Here is a 25,132-nt window from a genome sequence, read left to right as displayed (position 1 = left end):
GCTCTCGTTGTTTCTTCTATTTAAATCAGCGCTGTTCGAAATAAACTCGGAAATTCCAAGAATCCTATTTAACCTTCTTTTTCTTTTCCTCGTATAAAAATTTTAATATCACGTTCTATAAGAAAGAAAGAAAAAGAAAAGAAAAGAAAGAAAGGAAGAAAGGAGGTTCCACCAATGCGAACAACGCTGGTTTAAACTATACCTACAAACTTATTATTTTAACTTGCGCGTTTTCCGCATGATTTGGCAGATTAAAAATAAACTAGCAGTCTTTGAACTATCAAGAAAAATACACGTATCACGGTGAAAGATATTCGTACAAAAAGCACGACACCTTTATATTGAATTTCTTTTCAGCGACGATATATGGATCGGCAAACATGTATCAACCTCTGCAAGACAATGGCGCGTTCGTTCTCGTTAGTTTCAATCACGTTTTCATATTGTTTTTCTTTGCTCATATCCACTTCCTTTCTGCGCTCCACCAGAAAGACACGACCATCCCTCGTCGTCAGTTTCACCGCCTTTATTATTCATCCTCATCTCTACGATCGTTTAATATAATTCTAGCTGCAGCTTACCTCGTGCACGCTGCGCTCTGTCTACTACCCTGACACGAGTGGATTTACCCGTGACATCTGTTCGACTATTAATATTCATTAAAAGCGTTTAGAATATGCGTTCACGATGTCGTCGACGGACAAAGACTTCTCAAAGTGAAAAGACTAACGTCTTCTTGATAGTATCGTGAATGAAGCTATCATGTTTCATGGATCGTACATTCTTTTTGTTCAGTGCCCTCAACTGGTACGGTAGAATAATTTTTAAACGATTTTCGCAATTATGACATTGTATACGGAGGCTCGTAAAAGTATTTCAACATTTACCATAGTGAATTTTTCTTATATATTTTAATGTAAAAAGAATCTTATTTTTGGTTAATTTCATTTTGGATATATCGAAAAATTGTATTGCTCCTTCTGTAAAATTATCGAAGAACGGACTAGAAAATCATCGTTTCGATAATTTTGCACTAGCATGTCGTCAAAGATTCAATTTTTCAATGTTTATGCTCGGAGAATATTAATAGACAGAAGGAAATACGTGTCACGTGGATAGTAACCGCCTGGTTGAATCCAAAATCTTAAAATAAATCTTATGAGCTACCAGTTAAGGGTTGATCACGTAAAATCCACGCGTGTAACATGCTACGCAAGACTAACAACACGTAAACAAGCGCGTGACCGTCCACCCTTGCATACTCTCTATCTTTTTCTCTTTCGTTTCATCGTAAAAAAAAGTCCTCATTCGATGAATCGCAATAATCTCCACCAAAACGACGACTCTACCTAAAATATAAAAAGGAAAAAAGTTAAAACGTTCCGTTGCCACTGGCAAAATTAAACTCTCACATCGAGAATAGAAAGAAAGAAACGAAAAGAAAAAAAAAAAAAAAAACGAAAAATAGAAAAGGAAAAGGAAAAAAGAAAAGAAAGCACCAGGTCGAAGTATGATCGGCAATCAGCTCTGACTCCGATGTTCTCTTTGTTTACGTGTAAAAGTCGTGGAGGCGGTGGCTGCCACGGGAGTCATCCGAAAACAGGGCCAGTTCACCTATGGTCCGGGTGACGAGAACAAGCCCAAAGAGTCGAGCTAAAAGAACGCTCGCACGCACGACGACGCTTCTTCCACACACACACTTCCTCCTCATCGCGGATGAGATTTTACGGCGTAGACCGGCTGACCAATTCTCTGTACTCTGTCGTCCTTCCCCTTCCCCCGTAATCTTAATACACGGGGGATTACGATGACGATCGAGAGAATTAGAGACTGTCTGTTTATAGGGAAACCTCCTTAATAAGGCCGCGTTGTAAGTATAGACGGGTTTGGTGCACGGGCCCGGTGAAACGGGACCTTATTCTTGTTTCTCTTACCCAAAGAGAAGGATTTATTTATTTAATCGATTGGTTATTTAATTTTGGTTACTTTGGTTCACCTCAAATGTTCCTCACTTTTCCATCGTTTTTTTTTCTTTTTTTTTTGTTTAATTCATTCGTCTATTCTCTTTTATTTTATATTATTTTTGTCATTCGATTCATCCGTCGACGAAGATTTCTGTTCTGTTCTGTTTTGTGGAAGTGATTCTCCTTACGTTCTCGTTTCAATTCTTAATCAATTTCTTTTTTTTACAGTTCTGTTCTATTTGTTCGTTTTATCTCCCCTTTTGTTTTTGGTTGTCTCGCAAGCCCTTTCACCAACCCTTCTCACATAGAATAGGTTGATATAGAATAGCCTAACGAAGCGTAATCAATTAACGAGACTTGATCATGGGAATCGAGAGGATCACAGATTTTTCGATGGAATAATGTTACACGTAACATGACTTGTTTCAAGAGGAATTTCAGAGCGCGCTCTCTCGGAAGATCTTCGAAATCCTTCTTTTGGGATATTCGCTTTGTTTTTGTGCTCTCCCCTTGTTCTTTTTTTTCCTTTTTTTCTGAACGAACGCGAATTCCACTTTAAATGAAAAGCATAGTTTTTTTTTCCTTCCAGTCGAAGCAAGTCCGTGGAGGAGGACTTGCGTCGAGTTTCAAGGACTCGTTTATTTCTCAATGTCTGCGCTCCAGCGCAACGATAGCTCGAACGTCGGAGTCTTTGCAAAACCGTGTCTTTTTTTGCCCCTCTCGTTTTTCTCTGTCTTTTTTGTACGCGCCCTGTTCTTTTTTTTGCATAACTAGCTTGCATGCACTGTGTATGGTGTGTCGTTGCGGTGTTGTTTTAGGTGTGACATGTAGGTGGACTTACCGGTTCCTCACCGTCCAGCTTAACGTCGAAGTAACAACCTCTTCTGTAATCTAGTTTTTTGAGTGACACCCCGTGAAATTCGATTGCCAAGCTCGATGTTTTAATACTGTAACACCAACTATGAGAATTATAAGTTAAATCGAATTATGAGTTTAGCTCGTCGAGCTTGAGTAATAACAAAAATTTGAAAGGAATACGGAATATCTTCAGAATTAAATTTGAGAAGAGATTAAAATTAATTCTCTGCAATTCAATTTATGGAATCGTTCAATTTCGCACAACTCGTATAATAAATAATTCTATTTCTTAGAATCGAGCTCCAACCCTATCAACGTTCCACTATCAAAAACTGGAGTAGGAAGCAACGATATTCAAAATTCGCTTCCTTTCAAATTTTACCCCAAAATCGCGCCGAATTTCTGTAACACTTTAAATTCTATAGATTCACGTAAGGGGTGGTATCGTGGCCAAGTTACAGAAATTCAGGCTGCCTGAACCCCACTAATATTAACAACTGTAACATTGAATTTTACCAAAAAATCTAGGATCAGGATCGTACAGCGGCGGACACATGAGCGAGGGAACTCGAAAGTCGAGGCTGGAGAGGATGGATCGTGATCGGGGCGATCGTAGTGAACACGACTACGGCAACGAGGAGGAATCGTACGTCAGTGGCGTCGATTACGGGAGCGCGTCGAGGCGTCGCCAGCAGCAAGATCCGCGTGCATTGAACGCCATTTAGGAGCTGGGGCCCCGGGGCCTGTCGCTACAGCGCTGTCCCCACCTGCGCACCACTGCTCTTTAGTGGGGTCGCCACCTGGTACGCTACTGAACGTACGAACGTGCTTAACGCTACCGTAGCGAAGAAAACAAAAAATATTTGCGCTCTGGTCTGTTAGTGGGGTTTCTTTCCTGTCGCTACCCGTAAGATGGTTCATTTTGTTCGATTTACTGTTTAATAGCTAGACCCTTGTTGTTCGAGCTGTCCCATAATTTACATAGAAATCGCCTTTCGTTACGATATTTCTAGCCTTTAGTATACGGCATCGTACGTAACGCATGGAACTCAGCGTGTTTTCATGCAGAATCATTTTCATTTTCTTCATTCTGTCCGTTTATTGGTGCCGGATCTCGATGTAGAACTTCTATTATAGATACATTGCATCGTATTATGCCAATGATTCTCGTTACCGAGGAAGCGTGCACGATACTTTACGCTGTAACAGAGAGTAGAAACGTTGATTATGCAAATTGTTGTTCTTTCGTAGAGCTGAGATTTTGAATCTCAGGTAAATCGCTTTGGTTTTTATTTGTTGGATTGTTGAGATGGTACGCGTGCACGCTTGTCTATGATACACGAATGTTTCATCCTACGAGGTATACACTTTCTTCCGTTTGCGACTATTTTCGTTATGATGGAAGCAAAAGTTAGCGAGCTAGTGCATTATTTTTTCATTTTATTGGTTCCAAAGTAAACATGGCGTAATTTGTCGTAACAGAGTAACGTGTCCATGGTGACAGACATTGTAGATTCTATTTTCGTAATCGTACTCTCGATTAAAGGAGCCTTGTTGATTTCGTAACGATCGTTTTCTTGACCATTCGATAGATATCGTACAAGTAGAAAGACCCATTCTAGTGAAACCAATTGTTGTTGTCATGAAACTATCGAGTAAATGGCTTTGTTCTGTTCCCATCCCCCAACCCTCCTCCGTTTTACAGAAATTTTATCAAATCAATTACAAAGTTCGTTCGCGTAAATGGAGAGCGTGTGAGAGAGAAAAAGTGTGCGAGTGAGAGAGATGGAGCGTATTGGCGGCAGCGAAAAATTTTCACGAGCATTTTTTCCAACAGGAATTCCGCATAACGATGGGCGGATTGAAACGAATAATCGAATGTCCTTGTCGATGAGGTACGCACAGGATAAATCCCCCATTCGCGGAGCCAGCTCAACGAGATGAGTATTGACATGAGAACGGTCACGTGAACAAAGCTAAAGAGAAACACACTTTTAGGAATGAGAAAGAGTGAGAGAGAAGGGAGAGCGTGAGAATAAGAGAGAAAGGAAAGGAGAGAAAAAGAGCCCTGGGGCCTTAATCTTTGCGCTGACTCCTCCCGGGCCCCTATTACCCAACCCCACGAGAAACATCAGATTTTTCAGATCGATGATTTATCAGCCAGCTAGGGGAACTCGTGAATCGGCATCGGGTCTTCATTAAACGCCACGAGATTTTCGCTCGAAATTAGGTAGACGATCGTCCGGAGCTAATTGAATGAAAAAAAAAAAAAAAACAAAGAAGGAAGGGAGTATAAAATAAAATCGTGAGAAACGAACAAAAAAGAGAAATCATAGGAAAAAGAAATGAGAAACTTCGATATGAATTTCGCGTAGAATTCTTTCAATTCGGCCGACAGAACAGCGATAGTTGCTTCGATTTAGAGAGAAGAGAGGAGAAACGAGGAAAATGATCTCTAGTCGATTTACCTTAGGATCGATCGCATGATTAAATTCTTAATTCTAGAAATTTTAGAAATTTCGTCACGAGATTCGAACAGAATTTCGCGATATCACGATCGAGTATGGAAGGAACTCGACAAAAATAAAATGACGAAACGAATTAACGTTGCGTGGCGATGGGTTGGGATCAGAGATAATCAGTCATTATTGTCGTACGCGATTAAAAGTTTTCGATTATCGATACGATGGCGCGTTGATGATCGCCGCGCTAGGCTCACGTGTTTATACGTTTTATTAGAGTCTATTTGGTGAAATGTGAATACACATACACACACACATACACACACACACGTGTTACACATGCACAGACAGGCATACACGGGCACACGCACACGAGAACACACAGTGAAACACATTTTGTGTATATAGTATACATATATAAATAATAATATTATATATATATATATATAAATATATTGTATACGTATGTACGCAGTGAACACTTTTACCTTTGTCACTCGACAAAATTCCGATCGAGGCAAAATGTGAGTATGAGAGCAAGAATGAATGAGAGAAAATGAAAGGAATAGAATGAAAGTGGATAGAAAGTGAAACAAGAAAGATGATACTATACCATAGAATCAATAGATATCGTGTAAATATTGTAAGAAGCCTTTAAAAACAAGTCCTTTCCGTTTCGATTTTGTCGTGAATGCAGCGTCGTCAGCTGCAGCGAGGATCATGGTAATGCTGGATATTTGTCAACGTTTCTCATTGTTTTTACGGATCTACAGACACTTTCGGTCCTCGTGATCAACGCTTTTGACGCACTACGAACTTGCTGCAACTAAAATATGAAAAATATTTATGGAGTAATTGATGCAATACATATACACAGACACATACACAAACATACTCATACACACACACGTACACATACAGAAAGATATACAAACGCACTTGATTGCATATCAATTGCACGTATGTAATCGTGACAACCGATAATGCTAATCGAGTTTTGATCGTTCGTGTATATTGGTTTCTTTTTTAGATGCACGCATCAACGTTGTTTCTTAAGTAGAACGAACAAATCTCGAGCTCGCCATTCTTCGCAGAAATAGCCTTGCGCACGGCCAGTATAATTAAATAATATCAAAAAGGCAAAAAAAAAAAGAAAGAAAAAAGAAAAAAAAGAAAATGTACGAAACGTAAGATAATGAATTTTTCTAAATTAATTTAGGGAATTTTACTTAAAACGATCACTTATGCATCACTAGATTAGCGAAACGAAGCGTTTCTTTCCCGGAACGATTACGTTCGATATGCGTTCGTGTATGACGTTGCTGTGTGAATTTAGCGAGGTTTTCTTATCGTTTTCACGCAGTTTTTGTATTTTCCACGGCCGATCGCTGGCACATTTTTCTTTAAAAATAAATTAAAAATAAGGATTTGACGCACGGTCCTTCGAATCTCAAAACTTGAGCATGGATCGCAATTTCTTGCCCATATATGTATCTCTGCCAGCGATTCAGCGTCGTCGTCTTATCGAAAGTGTTTCTAATTCTTATTAAGCTCGTTGTTTGTTCGCCATATTAAATTGGCGCTGGAAGATTATATAGCTGTTGAAGATTACAGAAATCTTCAGAAATCGAGCGAGTATCGAAGCGAAAGTCTTCGTGAAACGCTCTCAAGATGAACTTTAGAGACGCCTTAGGAATTAAGTAGACGATCGTGCGAAGATCAGCATTCGACCTAAATCTTCGCTCGCTACGCTGTTAAACGAATTTTATTGGCGCCTCGCGCTGTAATAATTTCGCTTGCCGAAGATTCCACATTTTATCTTTAGACTGGAAGATTTTTATAAATCGAGCGAAGATGATGAAAAATCTATGACAAATATAGAAAGATAGTTTGTTTCGAATTCGAGGCAAATTATGGAATGTTCGAGTTTCACGTTTCACGATTTTTCACGTTTTCGAGTTTCGCGAGGATTCTATTGGTCACTAACTGTAAAATGTTTTTTGTAGCCAACGTTTGTAAATACTAGGTAAAATATATTTGCAAAACACTATCACTGGTGATGTCTATTTAAAGATACTCACGCTTCTACTTCGATGTAGGCGAATTTCAGTCAAAATTCAATGCGAGAAGGAGCGTGCGTTTCGGTTTCTTCACGACGCGATTCGAGTGCAATTTCGAAACGAATGCTCGGTAGTAGCTAGAGTTTCTTTTGAACTTTGTTTCCTCGTGTCGAACAGAAGCCGTTTGCACTAGGGTAACGTTCTTATATCACGTTTGCTCGATTATTTTAACAAGTTTCTCTGTTTCTGCGATTTAACTACGAATAACGCCGCGACGCATAGGCGACTCGATTTTAAATCGTAGCTATTGTATACAATTTTTTCTAGACGTCAATGACGCGATTGATAGAGGATGTGTAACAATATCTAGCCTACATCCTTAGGCAAATGAGAATTTTTTATAATATTTTCTAAGAGTCTTTCGCTCGATAGGCAGCGACAGAAACCCACGTCATGCAGACCTGATACGAATTATGGCGTCTCACGTGGCCACATACATACCACACACATACACACACACACCCACGATACACGAATTTCAAAGAAGTCCTTAATATTTCTTACGGTACGATCCCTAGTAGTTAACTGACGCAAGATCCGTCGGTTTTGTAATTATTAACGATTTCGGTTTAGGATTTTAGCGGCTTCCAGTCCGTTCTTTCTTTCGATATATCGAAGACTAGTGTTCGAATCTGTAACACGTGCATTAGCGCGCTAAATTAAATGCAAAACGAGAGAAAAAAAATTATATGAAACATAACTTGTAGCTTTCGATCGACGTCAATTCGGATCTACGTAAAAAAAAAACAAAAAAAAAAAGAAGACAAAGGAAATCTCTGTAGTGTTTCTCAGTAAAACGATCTAGGATTAAAACTCGCACGCGACATGTTCGTTCGATGCCTACAAAAATCGACACACATTCTGTTCTAGCGAAGACAAAAGAGAACAAAGAAAATATCTCCCGTCACAAGCGAGCCAAATAAAAAAGTATTAAAAAAAGGCGAAAAAAGAAAAATTCGAAAGACAAAAAAGAAATGATACAATTCACTAGAAATCGCGATGTCATATAGGAAAGCTGAAAGTCCAATCGGCAACGCAATCGAATTTTCTTTTGAAAGACTAAACGAGAACATATTAACGAGTGTTTAAATATCGATGTTTAAGCTGTTTAGGAAGAAACGAGAGAAAGACGAGAGAGGGAAGACTGGACGCGGGAGAGATAGAGGGTAAGCCTTTCTTCAAGAGTAGCGAGTGTCGAGAGGGCGTAAGTACAATTCGTTCGATGTATTTAAAAAAATTAGGGCGCGAATTTAAATTAATTAGGAGTGAATTGTTGCCTTGGTTTGCACCATGTGCACGTGAACGTGTTGTTAAAATCTAAACTGCTTTTGCCGGCGTCGCGGCCGACGATTTCGTGCGATCGATCGACGCACTCCTCGAAGAATGCAACCCCAATTACACGAATGGTTGGAAGGTCCAAAAAAAAAAAGAAAAAATAAGAGAATAAGGCATTATAAGAACAAAGCATCGAACGAAAGATAATCGTTTCGTACGACCCATATTCTGTGAAAAAATTTATTCTTCTTTTGAACAATTTTTAGCAAATTCTTCGTAGATGTGGACCGTGCCTCGGTGTTATGTTTGCTTTAGGGACATATATGGCGAAACGCCTGTCCTTGTAAAGAGCCTTAAGGCTTTCGCAATGAAATATTATTGGGTACATTGCGTACAGCGTGATTTCGAAAGTATATATCTGTGTGTACACAGAGAGGCAGAAGAGAGAAGATGGGAGACGAAGAATAAAAGAAAAGTAGTGCTAGGATCACGATGGACGCCATTGTCGGTTTGACTCGATGATCGTGATTTTGTCTGCGATTATGCATGTAATAAACCGCGCCAGACGTATCAACGGAAATACGTTTCTGCGCGAACAGAATGGGAACATTGACGCGTTCTATCGGCTTCCTGCTGTCGCTTTCTGTATTCGATTATTAGACGTAATCTAAAATGGAAACAGTACCATAGCAAAACAGAAAAACGAAGCGTAAGACGTTCGCTGTTCACCGTCGATCATATGCGTTTTAGAAACGTTTTAGAATTAGGTCGACCTGTAATAGAGACAGATAGAGACGATTGCATGCAGTCCGAATATTTTTAAAAACCAAAGTAAAACGCGGCTGAAAATATTCTTCACCTCGCGGTCAGCCTTGACAAACTAATCGATATTTTCGCAATTGTCTTCTTCTTTTATCTTTAGCGAAATTGATAGTTGATCGTTGAAAGAAAAAAGATATTACGACGTAAGCGCGGTCGATACGATTACGATAAAAAATGGCAACTGCTAAGAGCTGCTTCTTGTTCACGCCGTCCCGTATAATTAAATACGATCGTCGATTCGAATCAACCGGCGTCGCTCCGAGGACGAAGTCCTGTCGCCTGTGTACGTGAATTCTAACGTGTTCAATTTCGACGTGCTTTCACGCGTGTCTGCCTCACGTGGTGCGTGTGTGCACGTTGTGTCTCCTAACGCTAAGGAACAAACGCCGCGCATTCACGTTCTCGGTCATTTATTTTCTTTTGCGGCTGGTTCGTTGGATCAAAGTTTTTTCCCTGTGTATATTATCTATTATTCGCTCGTGCGACTGATTTCGATTGCGAACAAGCGAACGAAAGGAAGGAAGAAAGGAAGGGAGAAAGAATGTAAAAAAGAAGAAAGTAAAACTGCAGAAAGGAAGGAAGAAAGTTGAGATAAGAGAGCGATCTAATTCGTTTTCCTCGGGCGAATTTTATTTCGTTGTTGTCGCGGAGGAATCAGCGTGCGAGTAACGAGAAGAAAGAGGATATATTCATTGAAAATGGATAATCGATGACTTTGCTGTTAAACGAATTAAAAGGTTCGTCTAATCGCGTCGAGTTTAATGGACGAGAGGAGAAATTGGAGCAAGTGTATGTTTGTATGCGTTTGTGTGAACGAGATCGAGAGAGAGGAAGAGACGGATGAATAACAAAAAAAAAAAAAAGAAAAAGAAAAAGAAAGGAGGAAAAGAGGAGAACGAAAGAATTTGCGGTTCAGTGTGCGCGAACTGCGGTTCTTCGGAGACGGAATTGAGGTGATTAATTAAACGAGATGTTGTAAATTGTTCTATAGCAAAAATGAAAAGTGTTACGGCCGTGGCAGCGCGCCCTTCGAGAGTTCCTCGACGGTTAACAAAATTCTTACCTTTAATCGATTCAACTTCGGCAGAAGAAACTTCGAAATTAATAATCGGAAGGAGTAGATAGAAAACACACGATCGATCGACTTGATCGACGATTAATTTCGTCGTCGACGAGTCTCGAGGAGCGCGATGCTTTGATCGTTTCGATGTTGATATGTCAATGCTGTGATGTTATCCTTTGAAACTTCAAATGAAAAAAAAATATATTTCCCTCCCCCTATTTGTCCCTCCATCATCCTCGTTCCCCTTCGACACGGCCCACCCTCGATTTTTCCAGAAAGTATCCCGCAAGACGAACCCCTTCTCCTTGGAAAATAAATATTTCTATTACTGTAACACTCCGCATAGTCCTTAAAAAAAAAGAAAAAAAATAGCTAGATTCTAATCGTATTTAATGTAAAGTTTATTATTGTTACATCTCAGTGAATCTCTCCTCTATCAGTGATTTCACGGAGAGAACGACGTACCGTCGACGAAAGAACGCGTTTAGGAAGATACCGGAGAAAATTATATAGCGACGATTTCAGGGGAAGGATAAAAGCGTTAACTATTATTAGGAAAATCCTGAAAGTATAGCGATCGATAATCGATCAACCGTTACGCTCGTTCCTCTCCGATACGTCACTGGTAACCAAAATTCCTACATTTGTCGCATTTGTAAATAAAATTTTTATCATCACACAATGCAACGTGTTGTTATCTCTATGTTCAACCTAATTGCATAATAGACCGCGGACAATTATGCAAATTTATCCTTTTACGAATACACTACTAAGAACAAATTATTATTTTACCTACTAACCCCCTCTTATCTTTTAGATTATTTTCTATATGTAGAAAATTTCTTAAGTTTAATGAGATTATACTTCAAAATTTCTTGAAAATTTTTCTTTGGAATAAAAGCGAGATTGAGACATAAAAGATTCGAATTAAATACTGTACATAAATAAATTGTACTGCACTTTGGATATTTTATATTATTTTCTATACTATGTGGGTTGTTCCATCTTTGTGTTTTTAAATTCCTCATAAGTGCATAACACGCAGCCAACTAATTATCATCTTATTATGTTATTTTATTAGTGGTAAGGAAACACGAAGATTATAGGGGAATGAAAATCGACTAAATTTTTAGACACGTGAGACGAAACTTTTTTTCTTCGATGAATTATAAACGACGTTACAAAATGAATATTTACATTCTACCGTGTCGCTTGGAATAATACAAGGTTCATTGTACTCGTTACAAGTTAAGCTGGTAAATCGCGCGGAACTCGCGATCTATTTGCGCAATCTCGACGCAACGATTTCACATTTGCAACACGCATAAGCGGCGAAAAAGAAATAGGCTCTGCTTGTTTTGTCGCACGTGATTAAATCTACGCGGTTTTCAGTTTTATATCGTGGCGACTCTTTGGCAATCGATGCAACCTTAACGAAACGTGATGAAAAGAATAGAAAAGATAGAAGATAGAATTGCCTATTTACAACGATTTATAAAAAGAAGATATAATATTGATAGTATGTTTCTTTAAATGCAAGCTCTGTGAAAATTAAACCAGACAAACTTGTCAATTTTTGTAACATTTACAATCGCGACTGGCTGCTAGGGGTAATTACCAAAGCTATCCGAGTACCTCGTCGTTTATTCGATATATTTACACTCGAATCCCGTTCAATCGTATTGCACGACGAAATTTACAGCGCGGGATCCTGCTAAAATAACTTAAAATTCCCAGGCTCGCTCTCTTAGACGCATACACGATTGTTATAAATAAATAACTGTTACATTCCTCGATCTTCTTGGGTAAAATGTAATTTCTAACATATAAATACACGATGGTGTGAAACCCGCGGGACTATTTTGTACCATTTTTAAATTCTTATACAAATTCTATAGAAGTTGCCTGTAAAAATATTAATATTCCCCTCGATTATTTATCTTCTCGTAATACATTATAAAATTGTGAAACATTTAATTCAATACTTTAACGACGACATTTAGATAAGTCCCAAAGACTTACATGTTATTACACTCCGACTTTGTCCATTAGCATATCTCTCTATCGCAAGACATTTACACAATATACGGCTGAATATACTATTTACCTAACGTTTCGTACGTCTACCTTTGGTACAATTGTTCTCGCTATTGACTATAATCGTAAGTTCTCTTTGTTCCGTCTGATCGACGTGATATAGCCGAGACACGAATCCGTGCTCCTTTTTACCATTTACTTTCCATTCCTTCATAATCCATTACCATTCACACATAATCTCAAATCTGAAAAACTACATTCCTGCAAATTAATCTTCCTCCAAAATCTTCCCTCAAATTCTAATTTTCAAAGAAAACCAGGCCCTACCTGAAAAATCTCGCCACATTTTAGCTCTCACCATTACTCAACTTCTTGCTTCAAATACTGCTTAACACGATTGAGAAAAAGCTACAGCCAATTATCAGCACATTTCATGCAGCTGCAACTCTATTTTTCATTTTCACGTTGTATAGCATTCATGAATCAACTCTATCAACAAATTAAAATTAATTATACGACGAATTTATATGAACAAATAATTTTCGTAGTCCGCATACGAGGACGCTGTGATGTGTTTCGATGAGATTGGCGTTGATGGAACGCTCTGAGGCAATTGTTGCATTCGAGGCAGTTGCAACTGCGGTAGTTGTGTCGCGTGGGGCACCACGATTCTTGGTTGTTGATTCAGCGAACCCAAGGACAGATGATGCTGGTCGATCTTATGGATGTTATTATTGTTAATCGAACTGGTATCTTTATGCTGGTACAACTGCAAATGATTGTTGTTGTCGTTTCCTGGGTTGTAATGGGCCTGATGGGTACTGTGGAGGTTCAGTCTTGACATCGCCATGCTGATGCTCGAGTCCGACGCCCACATGCTCTGCGAACAGAACGATTGTGTAACGAATTTGACTTTCTATTATGTTCTAATGAATGACGCCGATTATGCTGGTTGACGCAGCGAGATGCGTTCGTACGCGCAATTACAATCGACAATCTTGGAGAACATCCAAGATTAGGAATTCCTTTGTTCTTTGCGTGAGAACACGTACAATGATCGTTTGGTTTCTTAGAAATCGACTTTTGTGGAGAAATTAGAAATCGACTAGTTTGCCTCCTGATAATTAATTTTTTAACTGGCTGAGTAGAATAATATTGAGGAAGCTTTTCAAATACATATTCCGAGTATTCAATAAAAGTTCTTAGAAAGTTTCTCAGGTAATTGTGCATTAATTAAGGGAATTTAAAGGTAGTTAATAACAGGTTTATGTACTTTTCTTCTGTGAGGATTGTAGTCAGGGTTGCGTCTTATGCGAAGATGACGATCGGCGCTTGCCCATCGTTGCGTGACTTTAAGGGGTGAGTCGTCAGGATGCAACTTCCTTTGGTACTCTTCGCCTTCGCAGACCTCGTATAGAGAGAATTGTTCGACGCGTTCTTTAGAACTGTAGCAGCTCAATAACATCTGGATCAGTTCGTCCACAGTAGTCTGTTCTGAGACTAGCAGACTCTTGTACTTTGACTGTAAACGATAAAATATTCTTGATAAATTACTTGCAAAAATATCGGTAAGGTAGCACGTATAATTTTATAGAATAAAACATAGAGTAACATAGAACACAATACATTAGAAGAAAGAAAATTACAATAAATGAGAGCAGAGAATAAGATACACCGCTCTTTACATAATAATTAAGGGCTCATTTTCTGTGTCACTTTGATTTTTACATTCACTTCTTGTGTTTCTACTCTTTTTTTTTTTGTAAATATCTACCTTAAAGTCAATCTCTATCAAAGTTAAACTGTCAAGTCTATTCTCTCGATTGGTACAGTGAAACATCACCCTTTAATTATTCTGGATATTGTACGATGAAATACAGTAAATTAAAATGAAGTACAACGCAGCAGAACAGAATAGAGAAGAATATGGAAAGTGGGTAAAGGTAGTAGACTAGTCGGATTTCTAAACGTTGTAAAATAGAGTATAGTAAAATAAGATGGAATAGAACGAAATAGCAAATTAAATTACGAGGAAACATGTAAAACGGTTCTAAAGTGTGCGTAACTTACTCCGGACATGAGCGCGCTGTCGTATATTTTGACAAGTCCACCACGACGTGTTTGCAACGAGAATCTGCAACAAGAAAACATCCGTGAATTTCATGGATATCGTAGGGATCGGCAAGTTCAAAGAGAATCGACGAACGCTACTTCTACGTAAAAACACGGGACCCGAAACTTCCAGTCAAACACTGTCTGTCTACGTATATCTTTGCCGGAAGTTTCGAACTACCATGAAAACACTGTTGACTTCCAGCCTTCTTCCTATCGTGCGACACAAAGCTTCCACACTTAAAACCTAAACGTTTCTGCCTTCTGTTCACAGACATTTCCCGAAATTTAAGTATTTCGACAGCTTTCTTCGTCTTTAGGAATACATAAATTTCCATTTTACGTTGAAATGAGAACTGAAATATAATGGATCCTTGCGTAATGCGAAATATGTGTTCCTTGCTATACGAACCATGTGCTTAAATTATACCAATTCAGATGTAGATTGCAGATGTTTATGCAAATTTATATTTCTACGAACTGCTGCATTTACGAACAACTGAAGAAATTCAAGTAGTAATTTCTTTCATTTTTTAAATATTGTAACGAAGATTTCACTTTGAATACTACGTATCATCCTATTCTTGCGTATTGTATAAATTTTGTACATTTTTGCACATTTAAATTTTCCATAAATACGTGGACATCCGTGGTCTACTTGCAACTACTAGCTGGATTATATATGGACGTATTGCGTTTTCTAAAAAGAAAGTTGAAGATTACATCGATTTGTAATACATTTTATGGGGGTATTTTTCCAGTTCAATAAGTACACCATCGTAACTTTTTCGTCACCTTATAAAAGTCCATATCACAGAAGCTAAACAGCGGACCACTGTATTTATAACGTTGCTACCATTTCGATTAAAAATCTAAGCGAAACGACGAAGCCACGATCCTCCAACTTATTCCCCCAACTCGTTAGCATAAATAAAGGCACGTCTCGCGCGGTCGAGCCAGACGACTCGAAGAAGCCAGAACAAAGGGAATCTCTCTCGAAAGGACGTTGCTCGTCGTTGGCTCGTGCTCATCGACCCACAAGAAGTCGTGTTTACGGTCGGTCGCGAGCCCTGAAATTACGTCACGTAGCCGACCGAAACCGAGGGGAAGATAAGTTTAAAAGAGTAGATGGAGAAAGGATGACCGGAATCGTACCTGGAATCGCCACGAGGATGACACGATTGTAAGACGGCAGGCCTTGCATCCTCGTCCAAAGGAAGAACGGTCCTCACATTGGGTCTTCGTACGGTGACCTCCATGGTGAGGTAGTACAGCTTGGGATCACGGTGCCTCATGCGATACTTGTTCAATAAGTTCTGGACGATCTCACGACAAGTCGTTTCGTACGAGATGCACAGGGTCTTGTACTCGATGTCTGGTCGCAGGCAGTTGGCGTACACCTTTATGGTTGTCTGCAAGGAAAATCGAAGATCGTTAGTATGCATGTATTTTGGCACAAGTTTTGGAAAATTTGATAAACCTTAAACAGATTTAGGAATGTTTGAGATGGAAAAATTCAATCATTAGGCCATGGGATTCGTTTAAAAATAGATTGGATTAATGTCAGAGTTGTCTGGTCAGAAATTCTTAGATAAGAGAATTTCCTTTCTATCTGATAGTTCAACTGCAATCTCTGTAGAATTAATCGATACGATATTCACAATTAACTAGATTAATTAAAACTTGAGGAGATTAATTAAAATCTTGGATAAGTACTAGGATGAATATTCATTTTTGTTTGGTCCTTGGAATCAAAAGTAAATTATTTCTATTGCAATTTCTAATGTCATGATAATTTATTTCTTTCTTCTCTTCCCTTTCATTCTCATCCTTATTTTATTTGGGGTTAGTATCCTGTCTGAATGTCTCACATATCTAGAAGTTACCCTTTTGCGCAATGTTTTGATTGAATTGAAATATTATTTTAAAAGTCTCTCAATAGCCACTAGCTTAAAATTTAGAGAGAGGGTTGTTCTAAGAAAGAATACGTGGTTCCTTAGAAGGAGCCTGCATCGCAGAAAGAAAAAACGTGGAGGAAGACGACGTCCTGTTGTCGCAGGAGGAACTATGAAAAAAAAGGTAAGGCCTCGTTGCACGAGACAAGAACCTTGACAATTAGTCCATAATTAACTCGGAGACAGACGTTGGCCACGCGTGCTGCATAAAACGCTATCAACCCTTCAGATACGCCAGCTACGAGGGGATGTGTGCACCAAAAATAAACCAGACACCAGATCACCCCGTTCGCAGATGGTTAAAAGTCATACTTGTGTGTATTCGTATGTCAGGATTAAGCCCCGTTTACACAGCGGTAGCCTATAATATTAAATACATGGGGTGCGAAAATTGATGTTAGCCCCACACGGACAGAATCAAGATGTCCATGACTGAAATTCGTACGATAAAATTAAATTTTGTAAAAATAAGCAATGTTCAAACTTCCATTATAGAACAACTAAATATTTCAGGGCTAAAAAAATTTTGTTTCTGTTTCTATCAATTATCAAACCTGCAAACAGCGAAGGCTGTAATCTTGACTCATGCAGATACCTCACGTTCATTATCGCTTTCTATCTTACATTTAAGTATTATTATTTTATCAAACTATATTAACAATTTTATTTCTTAAGTAAATTTAATTATCACATGCGGATAAAAAGCCTTTTCACTTGACTCTTCGCTTTATCGCTGTGAAATAAAGCAATCGACGTTGGTGATAATGGTCTAGCCTCTGACCGAAGGTTAATATTAGAAACATATTCCGCTGATATTTTAGTGAAAAAGACCACAAAAATCAGAATTAATTTTGCCAACGTCAAATGCATACATTTATCGCTTATTAAGTTCGAGAGATTAAGCTCATTAATAGGAGCCACGGTCGAAGCAAGTAGCTAATTATAAACGTTCGAACTCCAATCTGTCAATGAGCCAGATGTTACTAACCGAAGACTTGGCCCACACGTTTGCAAGTATCACTCAACGTTTGGAAAACACGTGTAGGCAGATTTTATGACCGCAAGCCACGCTTTATTTCCAACTGTAACGATCTGCGCCAAATGCGGCGAATCGCGCGCGGTACAAAACTTGCCACCGTTCGAATCACGGGCTACGTGTCAGCGCACAATGATTTTCTCCGAATATACCAAGCGAAATCATGGAACTAACGGAGTATGACGTTCGTGATACCTCGATTAAACTCGTTCAGATTTTCGCTAAGCTACGGCCATATTCGACGAGCACGTTTCGAAGAGAATGAGCAGATTATCCTTTCACCGCGTATCGTTTTGTAACGCAATATGACCCTTTTATGTCTATGGCTTGTTTGGCTATTCGATTCCTTGGATAAATTGAATGGGCATTATATGTGAACGTGTTTGGACAAATTTAGGGGTGTCCCGTGTCAATTACTACACGCTTGTTCAAACATCGAATGGCTGGTCCGTATTTCTGGATAATTCTACATCCTAGATAATTGGTGTACATATTTGTACAATAAAGCGTAATTTCCTTGTGTAAATATGATTGATATATTTGGTCTTGTTGTCTATATAATTTTATCTTCGTTAGTTGATTAATTGTAATATACGATATTAAAGAGTACAAAGAGTCTAAAGCAAGTTGACAGTAAAAGGATAGTTGTGTAAATTAGTTACAAGGAAAATTCTAAAGGGAAGTAAAAATCGATTCAAATACACTATGCTTGTGCTAAAATCTTCAGTGATGAATATATTAAAGCCAGGAACATGATAATTATATATTCTTCCGAGAAAAATGACACACTCACATATGGTCACTGAATTTAATTCACAGAAATATTCGTAATAATATTCATTGTATCTTTTGGAATTCTTAAACAATCACTAAAGATACATGAATATGCATAAAATTTCGCAAGAAACTAGAACTGTTTGAAGACGAGTATAATCTACTTTAATACTGTAATAAATACACCAATGAAATTATGAAAATACCAGTCGATTTTGTGAAATTGTAACATGAAATATTCTGCATGCTAAATTCAGCCTCAAAAATGGTTCTTATCTGAGGGACAGAATATTTTCGATACTTCCGATATTTCAAATCGTTTGTAGAGAACGTAACGCCAGGTTCGCGGTCGTATTTGCGTTCCAACTAAACAAACAGCGGGGTCCTAGCACGCCTCCATCGTGGAATTCCCGGTGGTGTTTTACGACGACTGGGAATCGATAGAGTTGGCGTGTTCCGTTCTAACGAGCCCTAACAAAGCAGTAATATATATACGCTGTTCTTGTAAACACAACGTCGCGTTAGAAAACGCTTGTGGACTGTTAGAATTTCTAACGTCTTCTCCGTGCTACCGTATATGTAATTTCTGCAGCGGAGAAGAGGAAAGAAAAGACTGTCGCGACGTAGACACGTTGCGAGATTTCTGATTCATCGCAGAAATTCCAATACGCTTACGTGCAAACGTTTATGCGGTTTACGCGGAATCCGCGAGTGCTCGAGCACCGAAGTATCGATACTTAGTCGACTTTTTCTGCTCCTTGAACGTGGTCACGAAGGTCGCTTCTTGTTCGACGACTCCAAATTCCATTTTCAGAAGCTGTCTTCCCGGAACTTTCTACTTTTCTCCGTTTGGATAGTTATAACGTTCTGTTCCCTGTACAAGATGTTTCGTTGAATGTGGAAATTAATTCCAGTTATGTTTCTGTTTTACATTCAGATTTCCTCACGTTGTAGATTTATTTCCTTATGTTTTGAAGATATGACAGATGTGTTTATATATCTTGACAAGACTTACGATTTGTTCGTTTTTATAAAAATAAAACTTTAGTCGTGTTTATGAAGACATAGAATTAATTTACGCGCTCAACAGGAATACCAAGTTTCCTGTACTATCACCATTACGACTTTTATTACTAAATAATTACTACTATATGAGTCAGCGAATCACTGAGTAGTTTTTTAAGATATTAGCTGTCACGGTCGCCATATAGAGATCACAGGAATAAATTTCTAGCAATTTTCTACTATCGATAGTAACCTGCAAATAATGAAATTTTTTACATGTATATTTTTCGTCTATTCATTAACAATGACCTTAAACCTACATAACGCTAAAAAATTAAAGAATAACAGTTGACAGTTAATAAACTGTAAATGATACGAATGAATAATTCACACTTCATCGTTTTCATGTTTATAAGATAAAACAGGCGGCTCTAATAAAACATTTTTGTCGCACAACAAGTCGATCATGTTATCGGTTGTGTTTATATAACGAAGCGAGTGAAGTAGCGCGTTCCTATCGAATCCAAGTTACCAATGACGGCCGTAGTCTAAAGAGGAACTGCATTCGATCGACAGAGCGTGTGTTTTCTTCGTTGGCGGCGGCTAATGAAAGAGAAAATAATATGGAAGATAAGAAAAAGCGTGTAGACGACCGCATACAAGTGTCAAAGGGAGGGTCTGTCGCTCGTCAGGAACTAGTTCAAAAAAGAAGCCACCCTGTCACAGAAACATCAATAACTTCCAGCCGGCTGTACGAACCGAAATACACGTCAGGATATTCCTGCTTAGGAGTTCGAGTGCGTTAAAAGTATCCTGTCGTTAGAACAATCCCTATCTACATATGTATGGAACCACTTCCAACGTAAGTGATATGAATAATAATCTGGTCGAGGTTTTGATCGAGCTATTGAAATGGTGAGCAAAATATTAAGTATCAAAGAGAAGGAGTAAATAATGACTTTTTTTTAATAAAAAAAAATGTAAATTACACACAGAGTAGGATGGAACGTGTTACAAGCGATAGAATAATTTATTTTTGCTTTTAGGGCTATGATCGTAAATGGAAACTTTAAAATGTGTCTTGTAAGCGTCTTATTACAACGGATATAATTGTAAGATAATTCTTTGTATTAGAAAAGGAAAAGAAGTGCTCATGGATCGATATTAGTTACGCGAGTTGAAAAGTAGGCTGTGAAGAAACATGGAAGTATATGTACGAATAAGTAAATGTAAATCCTGTACATTTCTCGTCATTTATACACCCTCTAAATTTCTAGATTTCTGAATTATCTGAATCTATAATAATGATGAAAGTTCGTAGCATTCGAGTGATAAATGATCTAAGTACCAAAATGAACAAAAATTTGAACTGTTCGATTCAAGTAACTCCAGCAGTTAGATTCGAGTCTTTCGCATAATTAAATTTACTCGGTAATCGAATAACGAAGAATAAAAGGAGACAGTGAAACTGGAAGAATTAACAGTTCCCCTCCGGGAAGCCAAAAAAACATGCTTCATGTAAACGAATCGTCCTAATGGGGAAGTTAACAGGCAGGAATTCGACGAAGAGGAAGTCCACCCCGCGCTAAATGAAAATCCAGCGAGTAATCTGGCGTATCGAGCGTGAAACGTAAAAAAATTCGGGGGAAGAGAAATTGAGGAAGAGCACCAGAGTGGAATGGATACACCATCTGCTTACAGGGTGCGTTATAACGAAGGGTCTTTTCTTAACAGGAATTCATCAAGCCCTTCATAAACCTCGGTCGTGCTTCGAAGAATGTAATTTCGGTACACTTGTGAGTTTTCAAACAGCAAACTCAAATTTCAATCGCCAGAAAATGTAAGTCAACCTAAGTCTCCCTTCCATTTTGATCTTTTTCTTGCAGAACAGTCACCCGTAAATTTCCATGGCAAATTTCTGCGTAGATAAAAGTGGCTGATTCGTCAATGTACTAAAAATAGACGCGGTATCGCGAATTTATCGTTATCAATGGCTGAAGTAGAACAGCAAACCCACTCTCGCGAGCGTGACACCCGTTATATCACGTATCCCCGTTTCTAAGCAAGGTAAACGACACCTTTCAACGGAAATGCTATTGAACGGCCTTGCTGCTTTTCTAATCAGCTAACAGATTCCTGTGCTTACATAATTAACATCGCTAAAACCTAAAATTATATTTTCCACGAGATTACGCGTGTGAGCTTTAATAGAGGCTGACACTTGGTAATATATTGATGAACGAAGCTAAGGAGTTTAAATTAGGGAGAATGAACGAGAGATCGCGTTTCTCAAGCATGGAAATTTCTCTGAAAAAGTGAGACTTCTCCTTTCGCAATCTGGCCCCATTCAGGTCAAAGAGAGCTGAGCGGTTGATCTTTCGGAATCCGGAAATGGCAAGGGATTATGAGAAGTGGTGCGCTTTATAATTAGAGCGCGAACAAAATCGTGTGGTGTTGGCTCGAAGATCGTGTAGAATTTCTTCGTGTCGAGTGTCCCACGCAAATGGAACCACACAACTAGTAGCGATATACATTTTCCGATCCCCTCTCTAATCTTTTTACTTATTTGACGTCACGTCTTTGTGTCAGTTTTATTAGAATAATACACATTATTACGCCTTCCGTCTATTTTTTCGCGGATCTTTTTACTCCAAAAAATTGTTGGGACAGTAACTGATACCTGCAAACCATGTATTACTACTAGAATTTTTGAAAACTATTGGAGTTATTTAGAATGATGAAGCATCATTGTCAGAAGGTAAGACAATCGGAGGTTGAAAATCAAAAAGGATTATTGCAAATTATTGGGAATTACCGAGAAATATTATAACTATTTAGAATTATTAATAATTATTAGAATTATGTAGAATTATTATTAGAAAGTACGATAATCGGAGAATGAAACTCGAACTAAAATATCGATTAGGGTTTTCGTTCATGTATGTACACAGTATACAGCAGATAGCACGAGGAAACGCGAGATATGGCGAAGACAATACGCTAACAATTCGCACAGAGACTCCTGAATTCTCCCCTTGGTTTCGTCACGACGTAGTTCGACGTCTGTTCATTAATTTTCATGCGAGCTCACGTACACGTGGTGCATGACCTCGGTTTGAATGGTGGCAGTATCAGCCAGTCCCAGGTAGGACCTCTCATAATAAATTCCTTATTCCAGAAGTCCATTGAATCCTGAACGACGGTCTGTCTTTGCCCCTTTCCTTGCTGGCACGTGCTTTTCGATTCTCAGCTGCCATGTTCCTCTCTACAGGGTGTTCAGGTGCTGTTGCTGTTCGAGCACGTGTCCCCACTCTCTGATTTCCGGCCAAAAAAAAGGAAGAGAGAAAAACGAAGGAGGAGGATCTGGCGACGCTTAGAACAAAAACTCGACCCTGAATGGCAGTAATTCGTGTTCTCCACCTCATCTTTTCGCTCCTCCAAGCTGTGAAACAATTGTTCTGCACGGTTGCCTCGCCTTCTAAGGAAATCAAGGTCGCGCAGCTTCGTTCGAAGCAATTTCATTGGGTCAGAAGCAAGATTCTCGATAGAAAGTGATTTCATTGGAACTCGTGCAGTTGATATTGTTGCACAGAGATCTTGTTCCCTGTGAGTTGAAGGTAGATTGTGACAAGGATACCTAATAGAGACAAATATCGTACAGTTGTAATAAAAATAGCCGCGATCTTGTTGCTGCCACGTTTCATAAACGACAAAAGGTTCGCTGACCAGGTACAATACGACCTGTTACATGATCGTATATAAAGAAGACAGATACCTTTCATACCGATGTCGTCAACGTACGTAACCGCCGTCAGCGAAAAATTGATCACCTCCAATATCGCGTTCCCCGTTATTAGTTGCTCGTATCGATTTTTCGAGTCGCGAGCCGAGTCAAAATCAGAGAACGTTTGAGTAACCAAAGAATAAATCATATGGTAAATGGGAAATTAGTAAGTTCAATTCTAACAAAATTAACAGAAAACTCAAACAGAAACCATATGATTAGTAGATACCTTAACACTGGTGTCATTAATATTCATAACAGTTGTCAGTAAGAAGTTGACTATATTATGCCTTGTCGTTACTTGCTCGTATCGACCTTTCAATCCAATAATTAGAGTCTTCATACATAATTAATTAACGGTATTAATACCATTAAAAAAATTTTTGAATTAATATTAATGAAATTTTAGACATCACAAATTAAAACTGCTAACGAATTCCCTTGCGTAATAAGTTTGGTCTCAAACCAAGGAATATTGCTGGAGCAAATGTCTCGAATTACAACTAAACTAGTAAAATTATAAGAAGTATAATAGTATAGTATATACTGCAACAGAAATCTGTAATCTACAACTTGCCTCCTACTAGTTCCTAAATTCAATTTAAAATTGAAGCAAGAGAAAATTTAAGCAACTAAAGAATAAATCACATATAAATGAAAGACCAATCTGCAAACAAAAACTAACGCTTTTGCTACCAGAAGATTCACAGTTATTATCAACAAAAAATTGATCACATCCAATATCGTTTCTCGTTATTACCTTCTGGTATCAATCGTTCAATTCACTAGTCAAGTGATAATCAGGCAACATTTAAACAATTAGAATTTCAATCATACGTAAGTGAGAAATCATTGAACCCAATCTCAATCAGAGACTAAAGGATTGATTAACGAAGTTAATTAAGAGAACATCGAGGAGATTTCGATAACGATTTCCTGCAAACGAGATAGGTGAACGAAGGAAGCTGTATTACCCAATCCGCGATTTTTTTTTCCCGTTACACATCGAGCGAAGTTATGTAAACCGGGTCGTGCGACGATTCGACCAACAAAAGGAGCCACGAATAGTGGCAATTCTCCTCGCTAGCTTCAGCCGCTTCCAATGGATACGAATTTCCATCGAGCGTGCGAAGTGTGCTTCATTCGGCAACAATTAGACTTCCCAGGCTTTCGTAGCGCATTGTTCAGCGGCGGGAAAGTGGCAGCGCGAAAGTAAGAATCCGCAGGAAACGAGAAGCCCGCGATTTCTCATCGAATTCAGAGACGAGATCAACCTGGATCACTCGAGACGATCCCGAAAGGAGCAGTGAAGTATACACGTGGGACCTAGAAACCCGGAGAGAGAGTGCTCGATTGTATATTCCGTTGAAAATTTTACTTTTGCGCCATTTTTCTGCTGCATTTAATAATTGATGGAAATACCAGAAGATAATTATTAATAGACTGGATTTTTATGCATTTATGTGAAATTTCATGGTGGAAAAATACACAGAATACACATAATATATAAAATATCGAAAGTATACTGCTCGTGGGTAACACAATTTTCTACTTAGGTAGCATTTTTTAAATTGTACTAACAGAAACACAAATTTGCGCAAATGTGAGCAGTCTACTATTAATGATTAGAAGTAGCGGAGTAATTGTCAAACACTGTGAAACTATGCTGTAGTTTAAAAAGCTCTTTGTCTTCAGACTACGCAATTTCTAAATTGTGAGTCATATAGAGAAAATTCTTGTAAACTGACATGAAAGACTACAACTTATTATTTCAAGCAGTTGGTAACAAGTAACGTCAATATAACCCCGTACAAAAAGAAAAATATACTATTGACAAGTTGTTTAATAAGTCATTTTAATCTATA

At 38.4% G+C, this 25,132-nt stretch overlaps 2 protein-coding genes across 11 annotated transcripts in view; one reads left to right on the top strand and one right to left on the bottom strand.

Moving 5' to 3' along the window:
- LOC122574036 (voltage-dependent L-type calcium channel subunit beta-2) overlaps positions 1-11,246 on the top strand; it is a 32,484-nt gene extending 21,238 nt beyond the window's left edge. For 6 of the 7 annotated variants that reach the window (XM_043741116.1, XM_043741113.1, XM_043741111.1 and 3 more), the window contains one exon: positions 3,351-5,110. In XM_043741116.1, coding sequence (XP_043597051.1) covers positions 3,351-3,547 — 197 coding nt within the window. In that variant the 3' untranslated portion in view covers positions 3,548-5,110. Of the gene's footprint in view, positions 1-3,350 lie in introns of all 7 variants that reach the window. The other variant, XM_043741117.1, reaches the window with a different exon arrangement.
- Positions 11,247-11,690: 444 nt separating this feature from the next.
- The window catches only part of LOC122574039, a 40,359-nt gene continuing 26,917 nt past the window's right edge, over positions 11,691-25,132 (bottom strand). For 2 of the 4 annotated variants that reach the window (XM_043741120.1, XM_043741119.1), the window contains 4 exons: positions 15,869-16,125; positions 14,672-14,735; positions 13,875-14,123; positions 11,691-13,481 (listed from right to left, as the gene is read on the bottom strand). In XM_043741120.1, the coding sequence (XP_043597055.1) occupies positions 13,125-13,481; positions 13,875-14,123; positions 14,672-14,735; positions 15,869-16,125 (927 nt within the window). In that variant the 3' untranslated portion in view covers positions 11,691-13,124. The remainder of the gene's footprint in view (positions 13,482-13,874; positions 14,124-14,671; positions 14,736-15,868; positions 16,126-25,132) is intronic. The other 2 variants (XR_006318878.1, XR_006318879.1) reach the window with 2 other exon arrangements.

The sequence above is a fragment of the Bombus pyrosoma genome, linkage group LG13 (genome assembly GCF_014825855.1).
Source record: "Bombus pyrosoma isolate SC7728 linkage group LG13, ASM1482585v1, whole genome shotgun sequence".
In the NCBI taxonomy this organism is placed as follows: Eukaryota; Metazoa; Arthropoda; class Insecta; order Hymenoptera; family Apidae; genus Bombus; species Bombus pyrosoma.
Note: the sequence above shows the minus strand (reverse complement) of the source record. Positions and strands in the feature narration are given on the sequence as shown.